This window comes from Ovis canadensis, chromosome 2 (assembly GCF_042477335.2).
Source record: "Ovis canadensis isolate MfBH-ARS-UI-01 breed Bighorn chromosome 2, ARS-UI_OviCan_v2, whole genome shotgun sequence".
NCBI classification, from domain to species: Eukaryota; Metazoa; Chordata; class Mammalia; order Artiodactyla; family Bovidae; genus Ovis; species Ovis canadensis.
This window is the reverse complement of record NC_091246.1, coordinates 203,558,328-203,577,932: the sequence shown is the minus strand read 5'-3', so window position 1 is coordinate 203,577,932 and position 19,605 is coordinate 203,558,328. Positions and strand designations below refer to the sequence as shown.

General features: G+C 38.1%; 1 protein-coding gene across 1 annotated transcript in view; it reads left to right on the top strand.

Annotated features, from left to right (window-relative positions):
* Positions 1 to 19,605, top strand: part of DNAH7 (dynein axonemal heavy chain 7) — a 256,795-nt gene that overhangs the window by 149,735 nt on the left and 87,455 nt on the right. The window contains exons 39-44 of the mRNA XM_069574477.1: positions 2,113 to 2,239; positions 3,456 to 3,675; positions 6,209 to 7,081; positions 9,042 to 9,271; positions 15,940 to 16,270; positions 18,748 to 19,094. Of these exons, the coding sequence (XP_069430578.1) occupies positions 2,113 to 2,239; positions 3,456 to 3,675; positions 6,209 to 7,081; positions 9,042 to 9,271; positions 15,940 to 16,270; positions 18,748 to 19,094 (2,128 nt within the window). The remainder of the gene's footprint in view (positions 1 to 2,112; positions 2,240 to 3,455; positions 3,676 to 6,208; positions 7,082 to 9,041; positions 9,272 to 15,939; positions 16,271 to 18,747; positions 19,095 to 19,605) is intronic.

The following is a 19,605-nucleotide window of genomic DNA, read 5'->3' as shown; positions in this document are numbered from 1 at the left end:
CTTCTTTGTGGTCTGTGCTGTGTGCTGTGTTTAGTTGCTCAGTTGTGTCCGAATCTTTGCTATCCACTGGACTGTAGCCTGCAGGCTCCTGTGTCCCTCGAGTTATTCAGGGAAGAACACTGAAGTGGGTTGTCCTTTCCTTCTCCTGACCCAGGGATCAAACTCATGTCTCCTGCATTGCGGGCAGATTCTTTACCTGCTGAGCCATCAGAGAAGGCCTCTTTGGGGTGATTCTTCCCAAATCATACAGCTCTCCCAAATCCTTTCTCTTCCATGTTATCTTCCATCTTTGCTCCCTATTTCCTCTTCCTGCATTTTGAGGTCTCAGATCCCCTGAGAACCCAGATTCCCCTGCAGAAGCTCATTTTCTTCTGTTTCATTCCTTAAAATTTCAGCTGTGTGAAACATCCCTGCTTTCTCCTATCCCAATCACTTCCCATTTTAGTGAGTCTCTGGATTTAGACGAACTGTTGAGGTAAATTTAAGTAGGAAATGATGAAAAGAATGAAATATTAGATATTCATTATACTTTTCAAGGGAAGTTTATAAACTCAGCGATCTTTATGTAGGAAAAATTTTTCTTTAATTTTAGAATATCTGAAATAGCTTGATTTAACTAATTGGACATCTTTAACTGTTTTTTTCCTGAACTCAAGCTGTTGCTCTATATTTTTAATAACTTCCTTATTTCAATGTGCCATGTCTTAGGGAATTTTGCCACTATTTGCTTCTGAACCCTTGACCTTTATCTGACCTGTAATAGAGACAGTTTGCTCTGAGTCAGTAATTGCTCTCAGCACCCTCTTGGGGCCACTTTGAATGCTATTTCCCCCTTCTTTTTTTTTTTCTGATTTTATTACTCCTGGGTCCCAGACTTCAGTTCTGCTTTGCCTCTTCCCATCCCCCAGCAGTCATTTGTAGTAAGTGTCTACTTTCCCTGCCTCTTTGGGGACTGGACAGGGGAGCAGACTGAATCCATGAGATACCTTTTCCTCTTGGACCTCATTTTCTAAGAAAAGACCACCATTTCTGAGTGTTCTCTGGGAGGAAAGGTTGAAGACACAGCTGGGTATATGATCTTACACCTTTCCTTCTGTAGCCCTTTCTCCATCTCCTTAAACTTGCCCAGGTAAATCAGTGTTTATTATGAGCTTCTAAATACATAGCAATACCTAACTGTTTTGATCTATAATTATAGACGACTGGTTATATGCTCTCACACATTGTTTATGCTTTTAGAATCAGCACAGTATAATGCAGTGGTAAAAGCAAAGTACAGATTTACTTGGTTTAAAACAAACGTAAAACCTGAACCTGTAGGTTTTTAAGCAAAATATATATTAAAGATATTACGCATTTTTAAAACCACTCTTTACTGGAGATTTCATGATAGAATCCCTTTAAAGAGACAGTGCATTTTATTGATACATGTGAGGATGATAATATAAACCGATTTTATAACATGGTGTTACATTCTAAATCTGTTTTTAAAATTTCATATTTGAGATTGTAATAATTCTTTTGTGAAAATGAGATATTCCTCCAATTTTTGAAATTGAAAGCAGCCAGTGAAGTGGCCATGTGAACCACAAAGACTAGTCTTAGGGAAATTTATTTCAAGATGTGAGGGAAGAACAAGGCTGTATGTCAAGGTCATGCTGAATTTCAGCCATGTGAAAACGACCTTAAAGTGTGGTCAATCAGAACCATCAGGATTATATTAACATTGCATACAATATTATATTAATATTATATAGTATTGTCCTAATATTGTATTGTAATGAGAATGTTTGATAGTTTATTGGTTTGGGCTGTGTATGAATCATGGAGAAAGTGGACACTGGGTCTTTCTGTCCGCTTGGATTTCCTTTGGTAAATAGACCTGACCAAGATTATATCTGATTGGACTTATACAGATCATTTTCAACTAGAAAACAATACTTTGAGGTTGAGGAAACAACTGTTTTAAGATCAAGGTTATCCAAATAATTGATTACTTCTCACTGTGTGCCATTTGTCCATCTTTCACGCTGTTTTATGCTGTAAAGTATAGAGAAAATACTCTGTTATATACGAGTAGCATTGTTAAGGATTGTCCTTTTTGATATTTAGGTGGTGGTCGAAATCCAGTAACTCCTCGATACATGCGGCATTTTAATATTATAACAATCAATGAGTTTAGTGATAAATCTATGTTTACAATATTTTCTAGAATCTTAACCTGGCATTTAAAAACCTGGTAAGTAATTGCAAGTGTGTTTGTTTTTTCCTTAGTGGGTATAAAATCTTTGGGGAACATGTCAGTATAAGTAGTGCTTCTCAAACTTCCACAAAAGCACCTCCAGACAATGAAGAAGGTAACAGGCAGCAGTTTCTTCCCTCTGCTCCCATCTCCAGGAATGGGAACAGAACACAAAAAGCCTGCAGGATCTCTCTCTTTTTCCTTTATTTGTCTGATGTCTTAGATTTTAACCTAAAAATTCATACACATTTTGCATCCTGTTGTGTAATATGTCCATGCTGGAACAATCAATATTTTGAATTTTTGCCACGTAGTTCAGTTAATGCTGGAAAGATTGCCAGGTTTATCCTGTGACTTTGACACCCTCTAGTAAAACTCTTGAGTTCCCCAGGGGTGTCCATGTCCAGGTTTGAGTGTAGCCTTGGAGCCTGTGCCCTGGGTAAATGTTGCTCCCTAGATCTGGACACTCAGCACTTCTCCACAAGATTTTTGGATGTAGGGAGCCAAGTGGCCCTGAGCAGTACAAGTCTTGGCTCCCTGATGTGGACACCATTCTCAGGAAATTGTCATTCCTTGTCTTATGCAATGGTGATGGAGGGGAAAGCTGACTGCTCATCAAGCCAGAAGTGAAATAAAGCCAGTTTTTTCAAATGGGTATTCTCTCCCCAGGTTCTTTCTACCTTAATCATTCCTTTGCCCTTTAAAAGAAATCTTGGTTCACTATTTCACTTTGTTTTAACTCTCTTTTTTCTTTTTCCCCTTTCCCTACTTTTTTCTGATTTTTTTTCTCCCTTCCCTTTTTCTGAAACTACCCATTTCACCAGTGTTCTTCAAGGATCCTATCTATATGCAGCTAAGAATGCCAGGTAGTAGAAGAGGTTAGGAAGCATCATCTAGTAGATCCTGGGTTTGAGTTACATAATATGGGTTCCTTGGCTGGCTCTTCTGCCCATTTATTTAAGCAGTTTTAAGCTCATGAAACTGGTCCTGCTTACTCATGGAGTTCCTGTGAACGTAAAATAATGAATGGAAAGTAGCTTTAAAAGAAGTAAAAATTCTATTATTATTATTATAACAAGAAGTGGTAATTTTATAAACTAAATCAATTCTTTTAATATAAGAAACTTTCATATTAGTTGTACTAAATATCACTATGTATCATAATTCTATGTTTGCTAATATTTTCTTTCTTTTCACTTAAAAAAATTTTAAGTTATAAATTTCCAGATGACTTTCTAGATTTGACAACACAAATTGTAAATGGTACAATGACTCTGTATAAAGAAGCAATGAAGAATCTCTTGCCTACTCCAGCTAAATCTCACTACCTGTTCAACCTCCGAGATTTCTCCCGTGTCATTCAGGGTGTATGTTTGTCAAGACCAGAAACAGCAGAGACCAAAGAAGTGATTAAACGTCTTTGGGTTCATGAGGTAAATCTCTGTGCTACTAAAACATGATTATGCAAGAAACAAAGATTTTACCATGCCAAAAACTGGGTGAAGAAATATCCAGCAATTGTTGAAATACATTCCACTGTTTGGCATTATGAAGGTCAATGGTCAGGATAATTTTTAAAAATACTTCACACTAGCATATGCTATGATACTTAAGAAGCTTTATCTCTGATTTTCAGGACTTTCTATTGATTTATAGGCTGTTTCAAAAGAGCTATCATTTTAAATCTCCTTTAAGTGACTTTAATCCTTTCAGTTTGACTTCAAATAATTTTGAGATGGAAATACTTTTGTTTTTTTGTTAGTTCATGAGTGTTAGCAGACTTATTCATAATAGCCAAAAAGTGGAAACAATTCAAATATACATTGGCTGATGAACAGACAAACGAGTGTGGGCTCTGTGTGTGTGTGTGTGTATGTATACATACATACAATGGAGCTCTTTTCAGTCCTAAAAAGAAATAAGGATATATGTTACAACATGAACAAAACTAGAAAACATTACACTAAGTAAAAGAAGCGAGACACAAAAGGCCAAATTCAATATATTATTTTTCCATTTATATGAAGTGTCTGGAATAAGCAAATGCATAGTGATAGAAAGTAGATTAATGGCTGCCAGAGGCTGTGGGGACATGGAGTAGGAATAGTAAGGAGTGACTGCTAATGGGTATAGGGTTTCTTTGGGGGGTGTTGAAAAAGATCTAGAATTAGATGGTGGCAATGGTTACACAACATTGTGAATATTCTAAAAGCTGTTGAATTATATGCTTTAAAAGTGAATTTTATGATATGTAAATTATCATAAAATTATTTATATGTAAATAATTAAAAGAATTTGTAATCAAGACTTTAAGATAAATAAGTTCAAAGCACAAATACAGGATAAATTCTTCCCTGCAAAGATTTAGATTTATAATGGAAACTTAAAAACATAAGGGATGGCAATAGAATAAAAGTTCCCTGTGGGGGAGGGAGGAGGGCAGCTATCCACAGAAGTGAGAGTGAGAGAGTCTGCTAAGGTATTGAGAATGTTCTGTATCTTGATCTTGGTGGTAGTTATGTGGGTGTATAATGTGTGAACATTCCTCGAGATGTACACTGAAGATTTTTGTACCTTATGATAAGGAAATTTTAAAAAAGAAAAAGAATCTTCCTAGTCATCATCCTCAAAATTTGTAAGTCAACAGTTACAGAATGGGGCCCTAGATGCAGGTGTGTTGACTGTCTTTGAGAAACACTGTCTTGGGTTCTTGCTTAATTGCAGTTAGATGATATTGTACTTGATTCATGCTTAAACACTGATGCCCAAAATATGTGGTTGGCTTAGTTTAGTTTCCTTTCCTCATTAAAAGAAAGGGGGCTTCAGTGTCTCAAGCTAAGGAAGTGACTGTTGTCATATTTTAGGAAACCCAGTTGTCCAGGAGAGAAATAGCTTTTGCACTATTTGGTTAGAGTAAGTGGGAAGCTTCTATCATATCATTTATGTAGCCACTGGTGTTATGAAAAGGGATGACACTAGTATGTCAACTTGACAGCAGTGAAAATACTAAAATCATTATTGTTAAACATAATTAGGCTGATTCCAAGGCAGTTTGTAATAATTATTTCTCAGTTCTACAGTGCTTTCATACCTGTTGTCATTTCATTTTTTGCCATGCATCTGTGCGATTTGTAAGGCAAGTATTACCACTTCTGTTTTATAAGGTGAAAAAGCTGATACATACAGGATTAATGTTAGAAATTTAGCTGACAGAGATATGCATTGCTTGTATCATATGAGTATTGGTCTGTTGCTGCTGCTGCTGCTAAGTCGCTTCAGTCGTGTTCGACTCTGTGTGACCCCATAGACGGCAGCCCACCAGGCTCCCCTGGGATTCTCCAGGCAAGAACACTGGAGTGGGTTGCCATTTCCCTCTCCAATGCATGAAAGTGAAAAGTGAAAGGGAAGTCGCTCAGTTGTGTCCGACTCTTAGCGACCCCATGGACTGCGGCCTACCAGGCTCCTCCATCCATGGGATTTTCCAGGCAAGAGTACTGGAGTAGGGTACCATTACCTTCTCTTAATATCTATAGATTTGCCAATAAATTCAAAATATTATCTGGCTGGGAAAAGGCAACAATCACTGCAAGGGAGTTGCAAAACGCTAGACACTGGGGCCCAGTTCTGTTACCTGTATCTCTATGACCAGCAAAGGCAGTCACCTACCTTCTCTAGTCTTTTTTCCCCTTCTCTAGTCCTTAGTGCACTTAATACCTCTATAATCTGGTGCAGTCTCCCTAATTTACCTTCATTTATTGGTAACAATGTAACTATGTTTTATTCCAAATATATGATCAAATTTAATATTTAAAATAAATATTATGCCATTCCTTGTTTAGATGTGCTTTTAATAAAACCCATGGAAATTTCTTGAGAGTACTTTTTATATTACTTCAGATTAGCACAGAAATAACACTTTAAAATAGGAAAATCGATTCTTAAAGCTGCTTTTTAATTATTGTACAGGTCCTGAGAGTATATTATGATCGCCTTCTGGATAATGCAGACAGAAGTTGGCTTATCAGCTACATTCAAGAAATCTTAAAAACATATATGGAAGAAAATTTTCATGAGCTTTTTCGAAGTTTGGATTTTGATAATGATGGGATAGTGGGAGAAGATGATTTACGCAGCTTAATGTTCTGTGATTTCCACGATCCCAAGAGAGAGGATACCAACTACAGAGAAATTGCAGATGTGGATGCTCTCCGGGTGATTGTAGAAGCTCACCTAGAAGAATACAACAATATGAGCAAAAAAACGATGAACCTTGTCTTGTTCCGGTTTGCCATCGAGCACATCAGCAGAATTTCCAGGATCCTGAAACAGCCTCGCAGCCATGCTCTTCTTGTTGGTGTTGGAGGGAGTGGAAGGCAGTCCGTCACCAGATTAGCTGCCCACATGGCTGATTCTTCAGTTTTCCAGGTTGAAATTGCCAAGGGCTATGGTAACTCTGAGTGGCATGAAGATTTAAAAGTGATCTTAAGAAAATGTGCTGAAGGGGAGATGCAGGGTGTTTTCCTATTTACAGATACTCAGATTAAAAAGGAGTCATTTCTAGAAGATGTCAACAATCTGCTAAATGCTGGGGAGGTTCCAAATCTCTTTGCATTGGATGAGAAACAGGAGATATGTGATAAGATGCGTCAGATAGATCGCCAGCGGGATAAAACCAAACAAACAGACGGAAGCCCCATAGCTCTTTTCAACATGTTTGTTGACCGCTGCCGCAACCAACTGCATGTCGTCCTTGCCATGAGTCCCATTGGAGATGCATTTCGGATTCGTCTTAGAAAGTTCCCTGCTCTAGTAAACTGCTGTACCATTGACTGGTTTCAGGTATGGTCATGTACATTTTAGATAGGCTTCTAGAAATACTGATTCTCCATCGTCAGCATAACTTATTTTAGAGTCCACCCCACCCCCTGCAGTTGTGACTCAGCAAAATTTTCTGATCAATAATAATATATTTTATGAAATAAAAATTCAAAAATCATTGTAACAGAAAAACTTTTTATTACTAGTCTATACAGTCACTGACATCAACTTATTGTAGAAAGTTTTAGGATAAAGTTGTGTCTCTGGCAGGTTCCTGACAGGGAAGAAAGAATACCTGGGAAGGCCTCACTGAGGAAAGTTGAATGAACTGTTCATGAAGGTGTTGGGCAGGATTAAAGGACCTTGAGAGGGATGGTGAGGCAGGAAATGGTAAAGCATAGCAAGAAGATGTTACTACAGCTGGGTTTTAAGGGGCATAGGGAGGAAAACGTGTTACCAGAGCTTGAAGCAGTGGAAGTAGGGAAGTCTGACGGGACCAGGAACCCCAAAACTAGAGTTCAGCTTCTGCTAGAAAGCAAAAGGGATAGAAATGCCTCTACCTCTCTCTTCTCCCACCCTCCAGTCTCTTTCCATTAGAAAACCTGGCAGAAAGTCAAAAAGAAGAAACTCCCAGTGACCACTTTTTCTAGTCAATTTCAGTATCAGAAGTACAGACATACAAGGGCATAGGGTAGGAAGTTTGTGAGCTGTGGCAGAGATCCTGTGAGTGAGATCTAACACACAGGAATTTTTTACCTTGGGGAATGTACATAGCCCCTTTGTCTCTCCAATGTCTGCTAAGATTTCATGAAAAAACATATTTATTGAACCCTTGTTTTGTAGCAGATCTTATTCCAAAGCTGGAGATGAGTCAGAAAATGAAATAGACTAGGCTTCTGCTTTTCTTGAGTTTACTTACATACTTACAAATTAGTGAAAAATAATTCCATCATACAGGGTAGCATAAATGGAGTAAAAGGTTTTCTGAATCAATGACCTTTAGGAAGAAACATAAAGGGCAAAAAGTGTCAGTACTGAGAGGATCTGGTCAGAGACAAGAAATTAGTGAAGACAAGAGCTTCATAGGAAGAACGAATAGGGTGAGAAAAACTCAGGGTGGCAAGGGCATAGTACCTGAGGGGGAAATCATAGAGTTGGGTTGTAAAGGTGGAAAGGGCCAGATCAAGTAGAGATTTACAGATTAACTTTGGGTTTTGTTTTGAATATGTCGGGAAGTCTTCAAACAATTGTAAACTGAGAGTGTGAAATTAGCTGTTAATAATCTGCATCTGATGAGATCACTCTGACAGCTCCCTAGAGTACACAAGCATGGTGGACAATTAGGACACTGTTGGAATATTCCAGAAAAATGATAACAGAGTTGAACTGCAATGGTGATTATAGGTGTAGAAGGAAAAGAGTTGGAAGCTATTTTAGGGATGGTGCCCGTAGAACTGGATTTCGAGATGGATATAGAATTGAGGTGTTTACTAAGTTGGGAAGATTGCAACCATTTAGGGGGAGATATGGGCCATGATTCAGACTTGTTGAGTTTGAGGCGATTATGGAGGAAATCAAGGAGGTAGCTATTCATCTAATTCTGGAGTTTAGGGTAAAGGATAATAACATTTACCTCAGAAATTTGGGGAGAATTGAATGAGATAATAATAGCAAAATGTGCAAAAAGATACACATTCTATAAATATGGTTCCTTTTTTCTTCCTTGCTCTTGCAATACTCATGTACAATTTCTCTAACTCCTAAACAAACCAGAAAGAGTTAACAACATTACATGCATTAGCTACTGGCTCCCTGTCCTAAGCAGCCAAGTACTTGGGGGGAAGTTTATCCTGAGTTTCTCTCCCATTCCATTCCTCATGCTTTCCCCTGCATTTCCACCATCTGTGAAGGACCTCAGTAGTAGTAACAGACTCCTGTCAGTAACTTCGATGATATGCTAAAGCATTTATCTTACATTCAGTCCTGGCCTGAAGATGCACTACAGGCAGTTGCCTCCCGCTTCCTGGAAGACATTGAAATGTCAGAGGAAATACGAGATGGCTGTATTGAGATGTGTAAAAGCTTCCACACTTCTACTATAGATTTATCGACATCCTTCTATGTTGAACTTCAAAGATACAATTATGTGACACCTACCTCTTATCTTGAATTAATCTCTACCTTCAAACTGTTGTTGGAAAAGAAAAGGAGGTAAAAATGAAATTTCTTATTCCTAAGTAAACTATGGTGGTTTTAAAACATTTGTGTGGACAAAAATGACATAGCAAAAATGAAGATTTTTATTTCATATATGTGTATACTGTGAGTTTTGTTGAATCATTTAATTATTTACTCCACAAACATTTTTACGTTAGGGAGCAGGGCTTATTCTTTTGCGCACATGATTGCCTAGCACGTCATAAATGTATAATCATATTTAAGGAATGAAGATGTGCCACTCACAGCTGCAGTAAGGCCCCAGGGTACTTTGACAGTAGTATTGGGTAAACATTCAGTTCAGTTCAGTTCAGTGCAGTGCAGTTGCTCAGTTGTGTCCGACTCTTTGCGACCCCATGAATCGCAGCACACCAGGCCTCCCTGTCCATCACCAACTCCCGGAGTTCACTCAGACTTGCATCCATCGAGTCAGTGATGCCATCCAGCCATCTCATCCTCTGTCGTCCCCTTCTCCTCCTGCCCCCAATTCCTCCCAGCATCAGAGTCTTTTCCAATGAGTCAACTCTTCACATGAGGTGGCCAAAGTACTGGAGTTTCAGCTTTAGCATCATTCCTTCCAAAGAAATCCCAGGGTTGATCTCCTTCAGAATGGACTGGTTGGATCTCCTTGCAGTCCAAGGGACTCTCAAGAGTCTTCTTCAACACCACAGTTCAAAAGCATCAATTCTTCAGCACTCAGCCTTCTTCACAGTCCAACTCTCACATCCATACATGACCACTGGAAAAACCACAGCCTTGACTAGACGGACCTTAGTTGGCAAAGTAATGTCTCTGCTTTTCAATATGCTATCTATGTTGGTCATAACTTTTCTTCCAAGGAGTAAGCGTCTTTTAATTTCATGGCTGCAGTCACCATCTGCAGTGATTTTTGAGCCCCCCAAAATAAAGTCTGACACTTTTCCCACTGTTTCCCCATCTATTTGCCATGAGTGATGGGACCAGATGCCATGATCTTCATTTTCTGAATGTTGAGCTTTAAGCCAATGTTTTTGCTCTCCTCTTTCACTTTCATCAAGAGGCTTTTTAATTCCTCTTCACTTTCTGCCATAAGGGTGGTGTCATCTGCATATCTGAGGTTATTGATATTTCTCCTGGCAATCTTTGATTCCAGCTTGTGTTTCTTCCAGTCCGTTTCTCATGATGTACTCTGCATATAAGTTAAATAAACAGGGTGACAATATACAGCTTTGACGTACTCCTTTTCCTATTTGGATCCAGTCTTGTTGTTCCATGTCCAGTTTTAACTGTCACTTCCTAGCCTGCATACGTATTTCTCAAGAGGCAGGTCAGGTGGTCTGGTATTCCCATCTCTTTCAGAATTTTCCCCAGTTGATTGTGATCCACACAGTCAAAGGCTTTGGCATAGTCAATAAAGCAGAAATAGATGTTTTTCTGGAACTCTTGCTTTTTCCATGATCCAGCGGATGTTGGCAATTTGATCTCTGGTTCCTCTGCCTTTTCTAAAACCAGCTTGAACATCAGGAAGTTCACGTTTCACGTATTGCTGAAGCCTGGCTTGGAGAATTTAGAGCATTACTTTACTAGCATGTGAGATGAGTGCAATTGTGTGGTAGTTTGAGCATTCTTTGGCATTGCCTTTCTTTGCGATTGGAATCAAAACTGACCTTTTCCAGTAATTTTTCTTCAATAAGTAATTAGATAAATAAACCTTCTCTTTAGGTATTGAACAGCTGGAATCTAGAAACAGTCGCTCAATATACATAGCTAGCTTTCCTTCTTTAAGTAAACTCTTATTTGAGAACATCAGTACAAACATCAGTAAACTTATACACTATAGAATGTGTCAATGTGAGCTGCTTTGATGTTGTTGACGTTAACTTACACATGCAGAAAAGTTGATTCAATAGTTTCTTTGATTCTAAAAATTAATACTCAGTCTTCTTGGGTCAGGAAGATCCCCTGGAGGAGGTAATGGCAACCCTTTCTGGTATTCTTGCCTAGAAAATTCCATGGACAGAGGAGCCTGGTGGGCTACAGTCCGTGGGGTCACAGAATCAGACGTGACTGAGCACATGACACATTTACCACACAGGCACACATATGTATTATAAGATGTAAAAATAAAGACACACATATATAAGATGTAAAAATGAATTACCTGTGAAGTTAGATGTTTAGAAATTTTACTAACCACCTTTAAGGAGGTTTTTTACTAGTGAAATTTATTTAAGCAATTTATATATTACATTTATAAATTTTAACATTATTATTACCCTGATTTAACAGACTAAACTTTCCCAGGTACTTAATTTATATAAAATCTGGTAAGTTAAACTTACACATATGGTAAGCTTTAAGTTTTTTTAAGTGTTTGACTATTACCTATAGACTTGATGGGATTTTTTTTTTTTTTTTACTTAAAAATACAAATTAACTCATTGCTCAATTATGTAACTTATCAGGGCTTCCCTGGTGGCTCAAACAGTAAAATATCTCCCTGCAGTGCAGGAGACTCACCAGGAAAGTCCCCTGGAGAAAGAAGTGGCTATCCACTTGAGTATTCTTACCTGGAGAATTCCATAGAGAGAGAGGAGCCTGGAGGGCTACAGTCCATGGGGTTGCAAAGAGTAGAACACGACTGAGCAACACACACATATATATTGAGGTACAAGTTCAGTTCAGTTCAGTTCAGTCACTCAGTCTTGTCCGACTCTTTGCAACCCCATGAACCGCAGCACACCAGGCCTCCCTGTCCATCACCAACTCCCGGAGCTCACCTAAACCCATGTCCATCGAGTCGGTGATGCCATCCAACCATCTCATCCGCTGTCGTCCCCATCTCCTCCTGCCCTCAATCTTTTCCAGCATCAGGGTCTTTCAAATGAGTCAGCTCTTCGCATCAGGTGGCCAAAGTATTGGAGTTTCAGCTTCAACATCAGTCCTTCAATGAACACACAGGACTGATGTCCTTTAAGTATTAAATATACTCGAAACACCAAATGTGCACAGAGTCCTTGACATTGCATTAGTGGTAGATCTTTCTAAATTTTCCTATGGCTATCTCATTATCTCAGGCATTTTGAAGTACTTTTTCTTGTATTATCTAAGATGCTATCTAGACTGGTGGGAAACTTCTCAGCAATATTTACAGTGACTTTGGTAATGCCTTCTACAGCAGAGGTGTCATAGCTTCCTATTCATCATGGTCCACACCCCGTATTGAATCATACTACCAATAGCATTCTTTCCATCTACTAGTGAAATCTGCAAGTCCCACCCAAGGCTACTACATAACTTGACTGAATTTTATTATTTCTTTGACTATCAAGATATTATCTTTCCATTTAGATCTTAGGATTTTAACCTAATGGAATCTTGCTTTTCTCCCCCAATATTTTCCTATCCAGGAGGATTAAAACCTCTTGGAGAGTCTGATTAATTGAGAGGTATCACTTATATCTCTCTTTGACTATATGCTCACAGTATTTCAGGCCATCCTAACTGGAAGAAAGATTGTAAAAATGAGATACAAACTGAGAGAAAAGTTGAAAATAATACTTTTCTAGGCATTTTTATATATTCTTGATGACATTGCAAATTTCCTCTTATTAAAAATGTTCTCCTTTGCCTCTACTAGAGTCCCCACCATATAGTTCAGTTCAGTTCAGTTCAGTCACTCAGTCATGTCCAACTCTTTGCAACCCCATGGACTGCAGAGTGCCAGGCCTCCCTGTCCATCACCAAGTCCCGGAGTTTATTCAAACTCACGTCCATTGATTCAGCGATGCCATCCAACCATCTCATCCTTTGTCATTCCCTTCTCCTCCTGCCTTCAATCTTTCCCAGCATCAGGGTCTTCTCAAATGAGTCAGATCTTTGCATCAGGTGGCAAAAGTATTAGAGTTTCACCTTCAGTCCTTCCAGAGAATATTCAGGACTGACTTCCTTTAGGATGGACTGGTTGGATCTCCTTGCTGTCCAAGGGATTTCAAGAGTGTTCTCGAACACCACAGTTAAAAAGCATCAATTCTTCGGTGCTCAGCTTTCTTTATAGTCCAACTCTCACATCCATACATGACTACTGGAAAAACCATAGCTTTGACTAGACAGACCTTCGTTGGCGAAGTAATGTCTCTGCTTTTTAATATGCTGTCTAAGTTGAACATAGCTTTTCTTCCAAGGAGCAAGGATCTTTTAATTTCATGGCTACAATCACCATCTGCAGTGATTTTAGAGCCCCCAAAAGTAAAGTCTGTCATTGTTTCCATTGTTTCCCAATCTATTCGCCATGAAGTGATGGGACCAGATGCCATGATCTTAGTTTTCTGAATGTTGAGTTTTAAACCAACTTTTTCATTCTCCTGTTTCACTCTCATCAAGAGGCTGTTTAGGTCTTATTTGCTTTCTGCCATAAGGGTGGTGTCATCTGCATATCTGAGGTTATTGATAGTTCTGCCAGCAATCTTGATTCCAGCTTGTGCTTCATCCAGCCCAGCATTTCTCATGATGTACTCTGCATAGAAGTTAAATAAGCAGGATGACAGTATACAGCCTTGACGTACTCCTTTTCCTATTTGGAACCAGTTTGTTGTTCCATGTCCAGTTCTAACTGTTGCTTCCTGACCTGCATACAGATTTCCCAGGAGGCAGGTCAGATGGTCTGGTATTCCCATCTCTTGAAGAATTTTCCACAGTTTGTTGTGATCCACACAGTCAAAGGGGTGGCATAATCAATAAAGCAGAAGTAGATGTTTTTCTGGAACTCACTTGCTTTTTCAATCATCCAGCGGATGTTGGCAATTTGATCTCTAGTTTCTCTGACTTTTCTAAATCCAGCTTGAACATCTGGAAGTTCATGATTCACATATTGTTGAAGCCTGGCTTGAAGAATTTTGAGCATTACTTTACTAATGTGTGAGATGAGTGCAATTTTGCGGTAGTTTGAGCATTCTTTGGCATTGCCTTTCTTTGGGATTGGAGTGAAAACTGACCTTTTCCAACTACAGTAACCCTGTAGTTACTCTTCCCTTAATAGCTGATGTCTTCAGATATCTTTATAGCCAGGTAGTATTGTAACCTGGAAGCAAGCACTCAGATTCCCTGCTGAGAAGCCAGTGTTGTAGCCAACAAGGGGTCCCGTGGGTTGAGCCGCCACATTGAAACTTTTTCATGGTGGCCGGGGGCCAGATCTTTCCTGTGCTTGCTCCACAACGGTTCCGCTGAAACCAGACTCACAGATTATATGGTATTCTCTCTCAAGGCTCTCAGTTCACATTGCTGTAACATATTTTGCTCAGAGGAATCAACTTATCACAGAATTATAACATGTCCTGACTTGCAATATTTTTTTTTTTTCAGTGACAGCCTTTTCAGTTTTCTGGCTCAAACCAGTTAAGCACTCAGTTGAAGAGTATGCTTCCATCTTTAGACAATTATCGGGTTGGTTAGTTACCAATGTCAACCTGCTTTTTGAAGAGAATTTCTAAAATGCGTCACTTTTTACTTTGAGACATTATGGCATCTCAGATATTTTAAATGAAATAAATTATGAAGAAGCATTTTCTCTGCTCATGATGTGTAATTATCTCTGGAACATATATGAATGCAAATCAAAAATTTAAAGTATATTAAAATATTACATTATTTTGAGATCAGTTATTATTACTTTATAAGAATTTTTGTACCAAAAAAAAAAGATTTGTGCTTTATTCTCTGGCCACTTGTATTTTAAATGAAAAATTCCTATTTCAAGATACTTAACACATATTAAAATTATGTGCCACATTTGGCAATGTTCAAGCAATATATTTTGGGTATTGAAGTCTATTTAAAATAATTGATTATAAAAAGATCTTAAGGAAAATATTGTTGTTGGAATCAACTTCCCAAGATGACTAATTACAGAGGCACATCATTCATCTTGATGGAGGAGGTTCCTTGCCTTATACTTAGTATATTTTTCTTTTGAATTTGTTATATGCTTAGATACTGTGACGGAGAAGGCAATGGCACCCCACTCCAGTACTCTTGCCTGGAAAATCCCATGGACGGAGGAGCATGGAAGGCTGCAGTCCATGGGGTCGCTGAGGGTCGGGCAGAACTGAGCGACTTCACTTTCACTTTTCACTTGCATGCATTGGAGAAGGAAATAGCAACCCACTCCAGTGTTCCTGCCTGGAGAATCCCAGGGGCGGGGGAGCCTGGTAGGCTGCCTTCTATGGGGTCGCACAGAGTCGGACACGACTGAAGTGACTTAGCAGTAGCAGTAGATACTGTGATAGATACTGGCAGTACAAAAAACCCCAAGACATACTATCTGCTTTTAATTGCACATAATCTAAAATTCTAGAGTTCATATTTTTTACCAGCTGTTAATACATGCAAAAATCTTTCAAACCCCTTTTTAAAAGTTGAAGTATGCTTGATTTACAATGTTGTGTCAGTTTCAGGGGTTAAGCAAAGGGATTAAGTTATATATATGTATGTGTGTGTGATTTTTCAGATTCTTTTCCATTATAGTTTATTACAAGATATTGCTTATAGTTCCCTGTGTTATACAGTAGGTCCACTTCTTTAGTTATGCTTTGAAAAAATCTGAAAAGCTAAAGATTACTTATATTTTCCTTGAAGAAGAAGCCTAGAGCCTGACAGCTAACCTTGTTTTACCTCTTTGCTTTCAGTGAAGTCATGAAAATGAAAAAGAGGTATGAAGTGGGTTTGGATAAACTGGATTCTGCTGCATCTCAAGTAGCCACAATGCAGTTCGAGTTAGAGGCTCTACATCCTCAGTTAAAAGTTGCTAGCAAAGAGGTTGATGAAATGATGTTGATCATTGAGAGGGAATCTGTAGAAGTTTCCAAAACTGAAAAAATTGTGAAAGCTGATGAAACAATAGCAAACGAACAAGCTATGGCTGCCAAAGCCATCAAAGATGAATGTGATGCTGACCTGGCGGGAGCTTTGCCCATATTAGAGTCAGCACTGACAGCCCTTGACACCCTCACTGCACAGGTAAGAGCACAGCCTTCGGCTTGCTGGGAGACCTGTTAGCATAACTTAAGGAAGTGCTTACCATTGTGTGCTGCAGTTTGGTCTTGTCTTTCCAAAGTCTCCACATTGAATGTGATTGAAATCATTTTCAAACTGGCCAAAAGATTCCCTAATTGACCTGGAAAAAAGAAATGGACCTGCAAGACTAAGACAGTTTTGGAAAGAAAGTTTCCAAATGTTCTAAACAACCATACATCAATCATTATTTCAGGAACTTTGCAGAGCAACTTTAATTGACAGGGGCATAAATATACACTTTTATTCTATGTACACTTTTTCATATTTAGAAACTTGTAGCTGGATACGCCTTACAGTGTATATGGTAAGGTGCTGAGTCAGTGTTTGTCAGTGGGTTTTTTGTGTGTGTGATACATATGACAAGTTATTTATGATTTTTAATTTATAATAGCATAAAAATTTATAATGTTTATACAATAAAACAAAATGTTTTATTTTATAATAACATAGCTTTGATAGTATTAAAAATTAAGACATGAAAGGGAACAATTCAGTTAAGAAAGATTTAAATGAATTTTGAAAAATAGTGTTGGCAATCTCAGCTAAACTTTTGGGTAAATTAGTAGAGGATGGGACTTCCCTTGTGGCTCAGCTGGTAAAGAATCCTCGTGCAATGCAGGAGACCTGGATTTAATCCCTGGGTTGGGAAGATTCCCTGGAGAAGGGAAAGCCTACCCACTCCAGTATTCTGGCCTGGAGAATTCCATGGACTTTAGAGTCCATGGGGTGGCAAAGAATTGGACACGACTGAATGACTTTCACACGCACGCACAGGAGAGGATGTGTTAGATCTTTTCTTCACAACTTCCTCCAAAATAGGTTTCAGATAGAAATTTAAATATAAATTGTTATATTATATTATAAAATAGTATAAAATATAGGTCAATGTTAATAATTGTGGAATATAAGCTAGGACTGAAGATTTCTTTGGTATAAGAGAAATCAGAAAAGAAAACACTAAGCAATATTGTTTGTAATATATATGCTCTGGATACTGTCTTGTATTTTTCATAAATAAGAGAATTTTTGTACCTAAAAATGTAATGGTACATTTTTGTACCTAAAAAAGTAATGAATTTTAGTACCTAAAAATCAACACATTTTATTTCATATAAACACCATGGATAGAAGTTTAGAAATACTAAGGGAAAAAATCTTTCAACTGCATGGCAAACAAATATTAATATATTCTGTGTGTAAACCTCTTACAAATCACTAAGAGAAAAAACTGGCTATAAAATTATATAGTAAATGATATAAAGAAGTACTAGTTCAAAAAGGAGGAAATGCAAATAGTTAATAAGGGTATGAAAATATATCATACCTCCCTTGTATTTAAAGTCTATACAGTTTATGGAATTCTCCAGGCCAGAATACTAGAGTGGGTAGCCATTCTCTTCTCCAGGGGATCTTCCCAACCCAAGGATTGAACCCAGGTCTCCCACATTGCAGGTGGTTTCTTTATCAGTTGAACTACTAGGGAAGCCTAAAGAGTACTGGAGTAGGTAGTATGTCCCTTCTCCATTGGATCTTCCCAACCCAGGAACTGAACCAGGGTCTCCTGAATTACAGGTGGATTCTTTACCAGCTGAGCTACCAGGGAAGCCCCAAAAGAAATACAAATCAAAATAAAATTTCTTTTGCCTGGTAGAATGCTTACCCGTGTTGTTAAGGGTATATGTAATAAAACAGGCACCCTTATATATTATCTGCAGGTCAGTTTGTCAGTATTTGTCAAAAGCTTTAAAAAAAAAAGACATTAAGACTTAAATTGTAATAGTAAAGAAGAAAAAGGCATGGAGTGTTAGAATTAAGGTTCATATCTATACATCAGAAAGCTATGCAGCATTAAAAGCGATGTAAATGTTTACTAGTCCGAGAGTATGTTTATTATATATTATTAAAATAGAACAGTTTAAAACAGCATGTATATTAGATATACTATGATTCCATTGGTTAAAATAGGGCAAATACACTGGTTTATAGCATATACATATGAAAAAGATATAGAGAAATGGAAAGTAAGATGTTTACAGGAGCTAACTATATATGATTGGTTTTACAGGAGACTTATGTACAGTTTCTCAATATTTTTCTGTTTGCATCTCTAACTTTTATAGTTTTTAAGAAGCAGCAAAGCTCTTATTTTGGGACAGTCAATAAAAAGCTCTTTCATGTGTTCTTGAAGTGGATTTCATGTCATGAGTGATCTCAGGGTATTTTCCCATTACTCTTTTCTATTTTTAACTTTGCCTTTGAGATAAACTTCTCAACACTTCATGATACAATTCTGTCACTGTCACCAGCTTCTGACACTGTCACTTTCAGTGAATAGCGAGTTTCTATCTTATGGTTTAGTTTGAAAATAGGAACTAAACAGAAGCCATATGTAAACAATTCTTGCATGTTGTTATTTCAAGGACATTACAGTGGTAAAATCCATGAAGAGTCCTCCCGCTGGTGTCAAGCTTGTTATGGAAGCTATATGCATCTTGAAAGGCATCAAAGCTGACAAAATCCCTGACCCAACAGGTACAGGGAAAAAGATTGAGGATTTCTGGGGTCCTGCCAAAAGACTTCTTGGTGACATTCGATTTCTGCAGTCACTTCATGAATATGACAAGGACAATATTCCTCCAGCTTACATGAACATCATAAGAAAAAATTATATTCCAAATCCAGATTTTGTTCCAGAAAAGATAAGAAATGCTTCCACAGCAGCCGAAGGTCTGTGCAAATGGGTCATAGCAATGGATTCATATGATAAGTAAGTAGTGACAAAAAAGAAAACAGACTTTTTTCTTCAGGGTTCTTCAGGTAATATAAAACCTATGAACTACATAGGTGAGAGGCTCCTCAGAAAGTCAGGTCTAATGCCTGCTCTGACATGTTTACTGGAGGCAAGACTATACCAACTACATAGTATAACACAATGATGTTTAAACTTTTTGGACTCAGGAACATTTTGTTGTTTTTGTTCAGTGGCTAATGAGTTAGACTAGTTTCCATAAACACTGTAATATTTTACATGTATGTGCTTATTCTCCTTTCCCCAACTCACCAAAATTGGCACTGGCAACAATTTAATATTTATCTATGGTTTTTTAAAAAATCACTTGTTTAGGGGCTTTCCTAGTGACTCAAACAGTAAAGAATCTGCCTGCAATGCAGGAGACCCGAGTCCAATCTCTGGGTTGGGAAGATACCCTGCCTGGAGAATTCCATGGGACAGAAGAGCATGGCGGGCTATAGTCCATGGGTCACAAAGAGTCAGACGT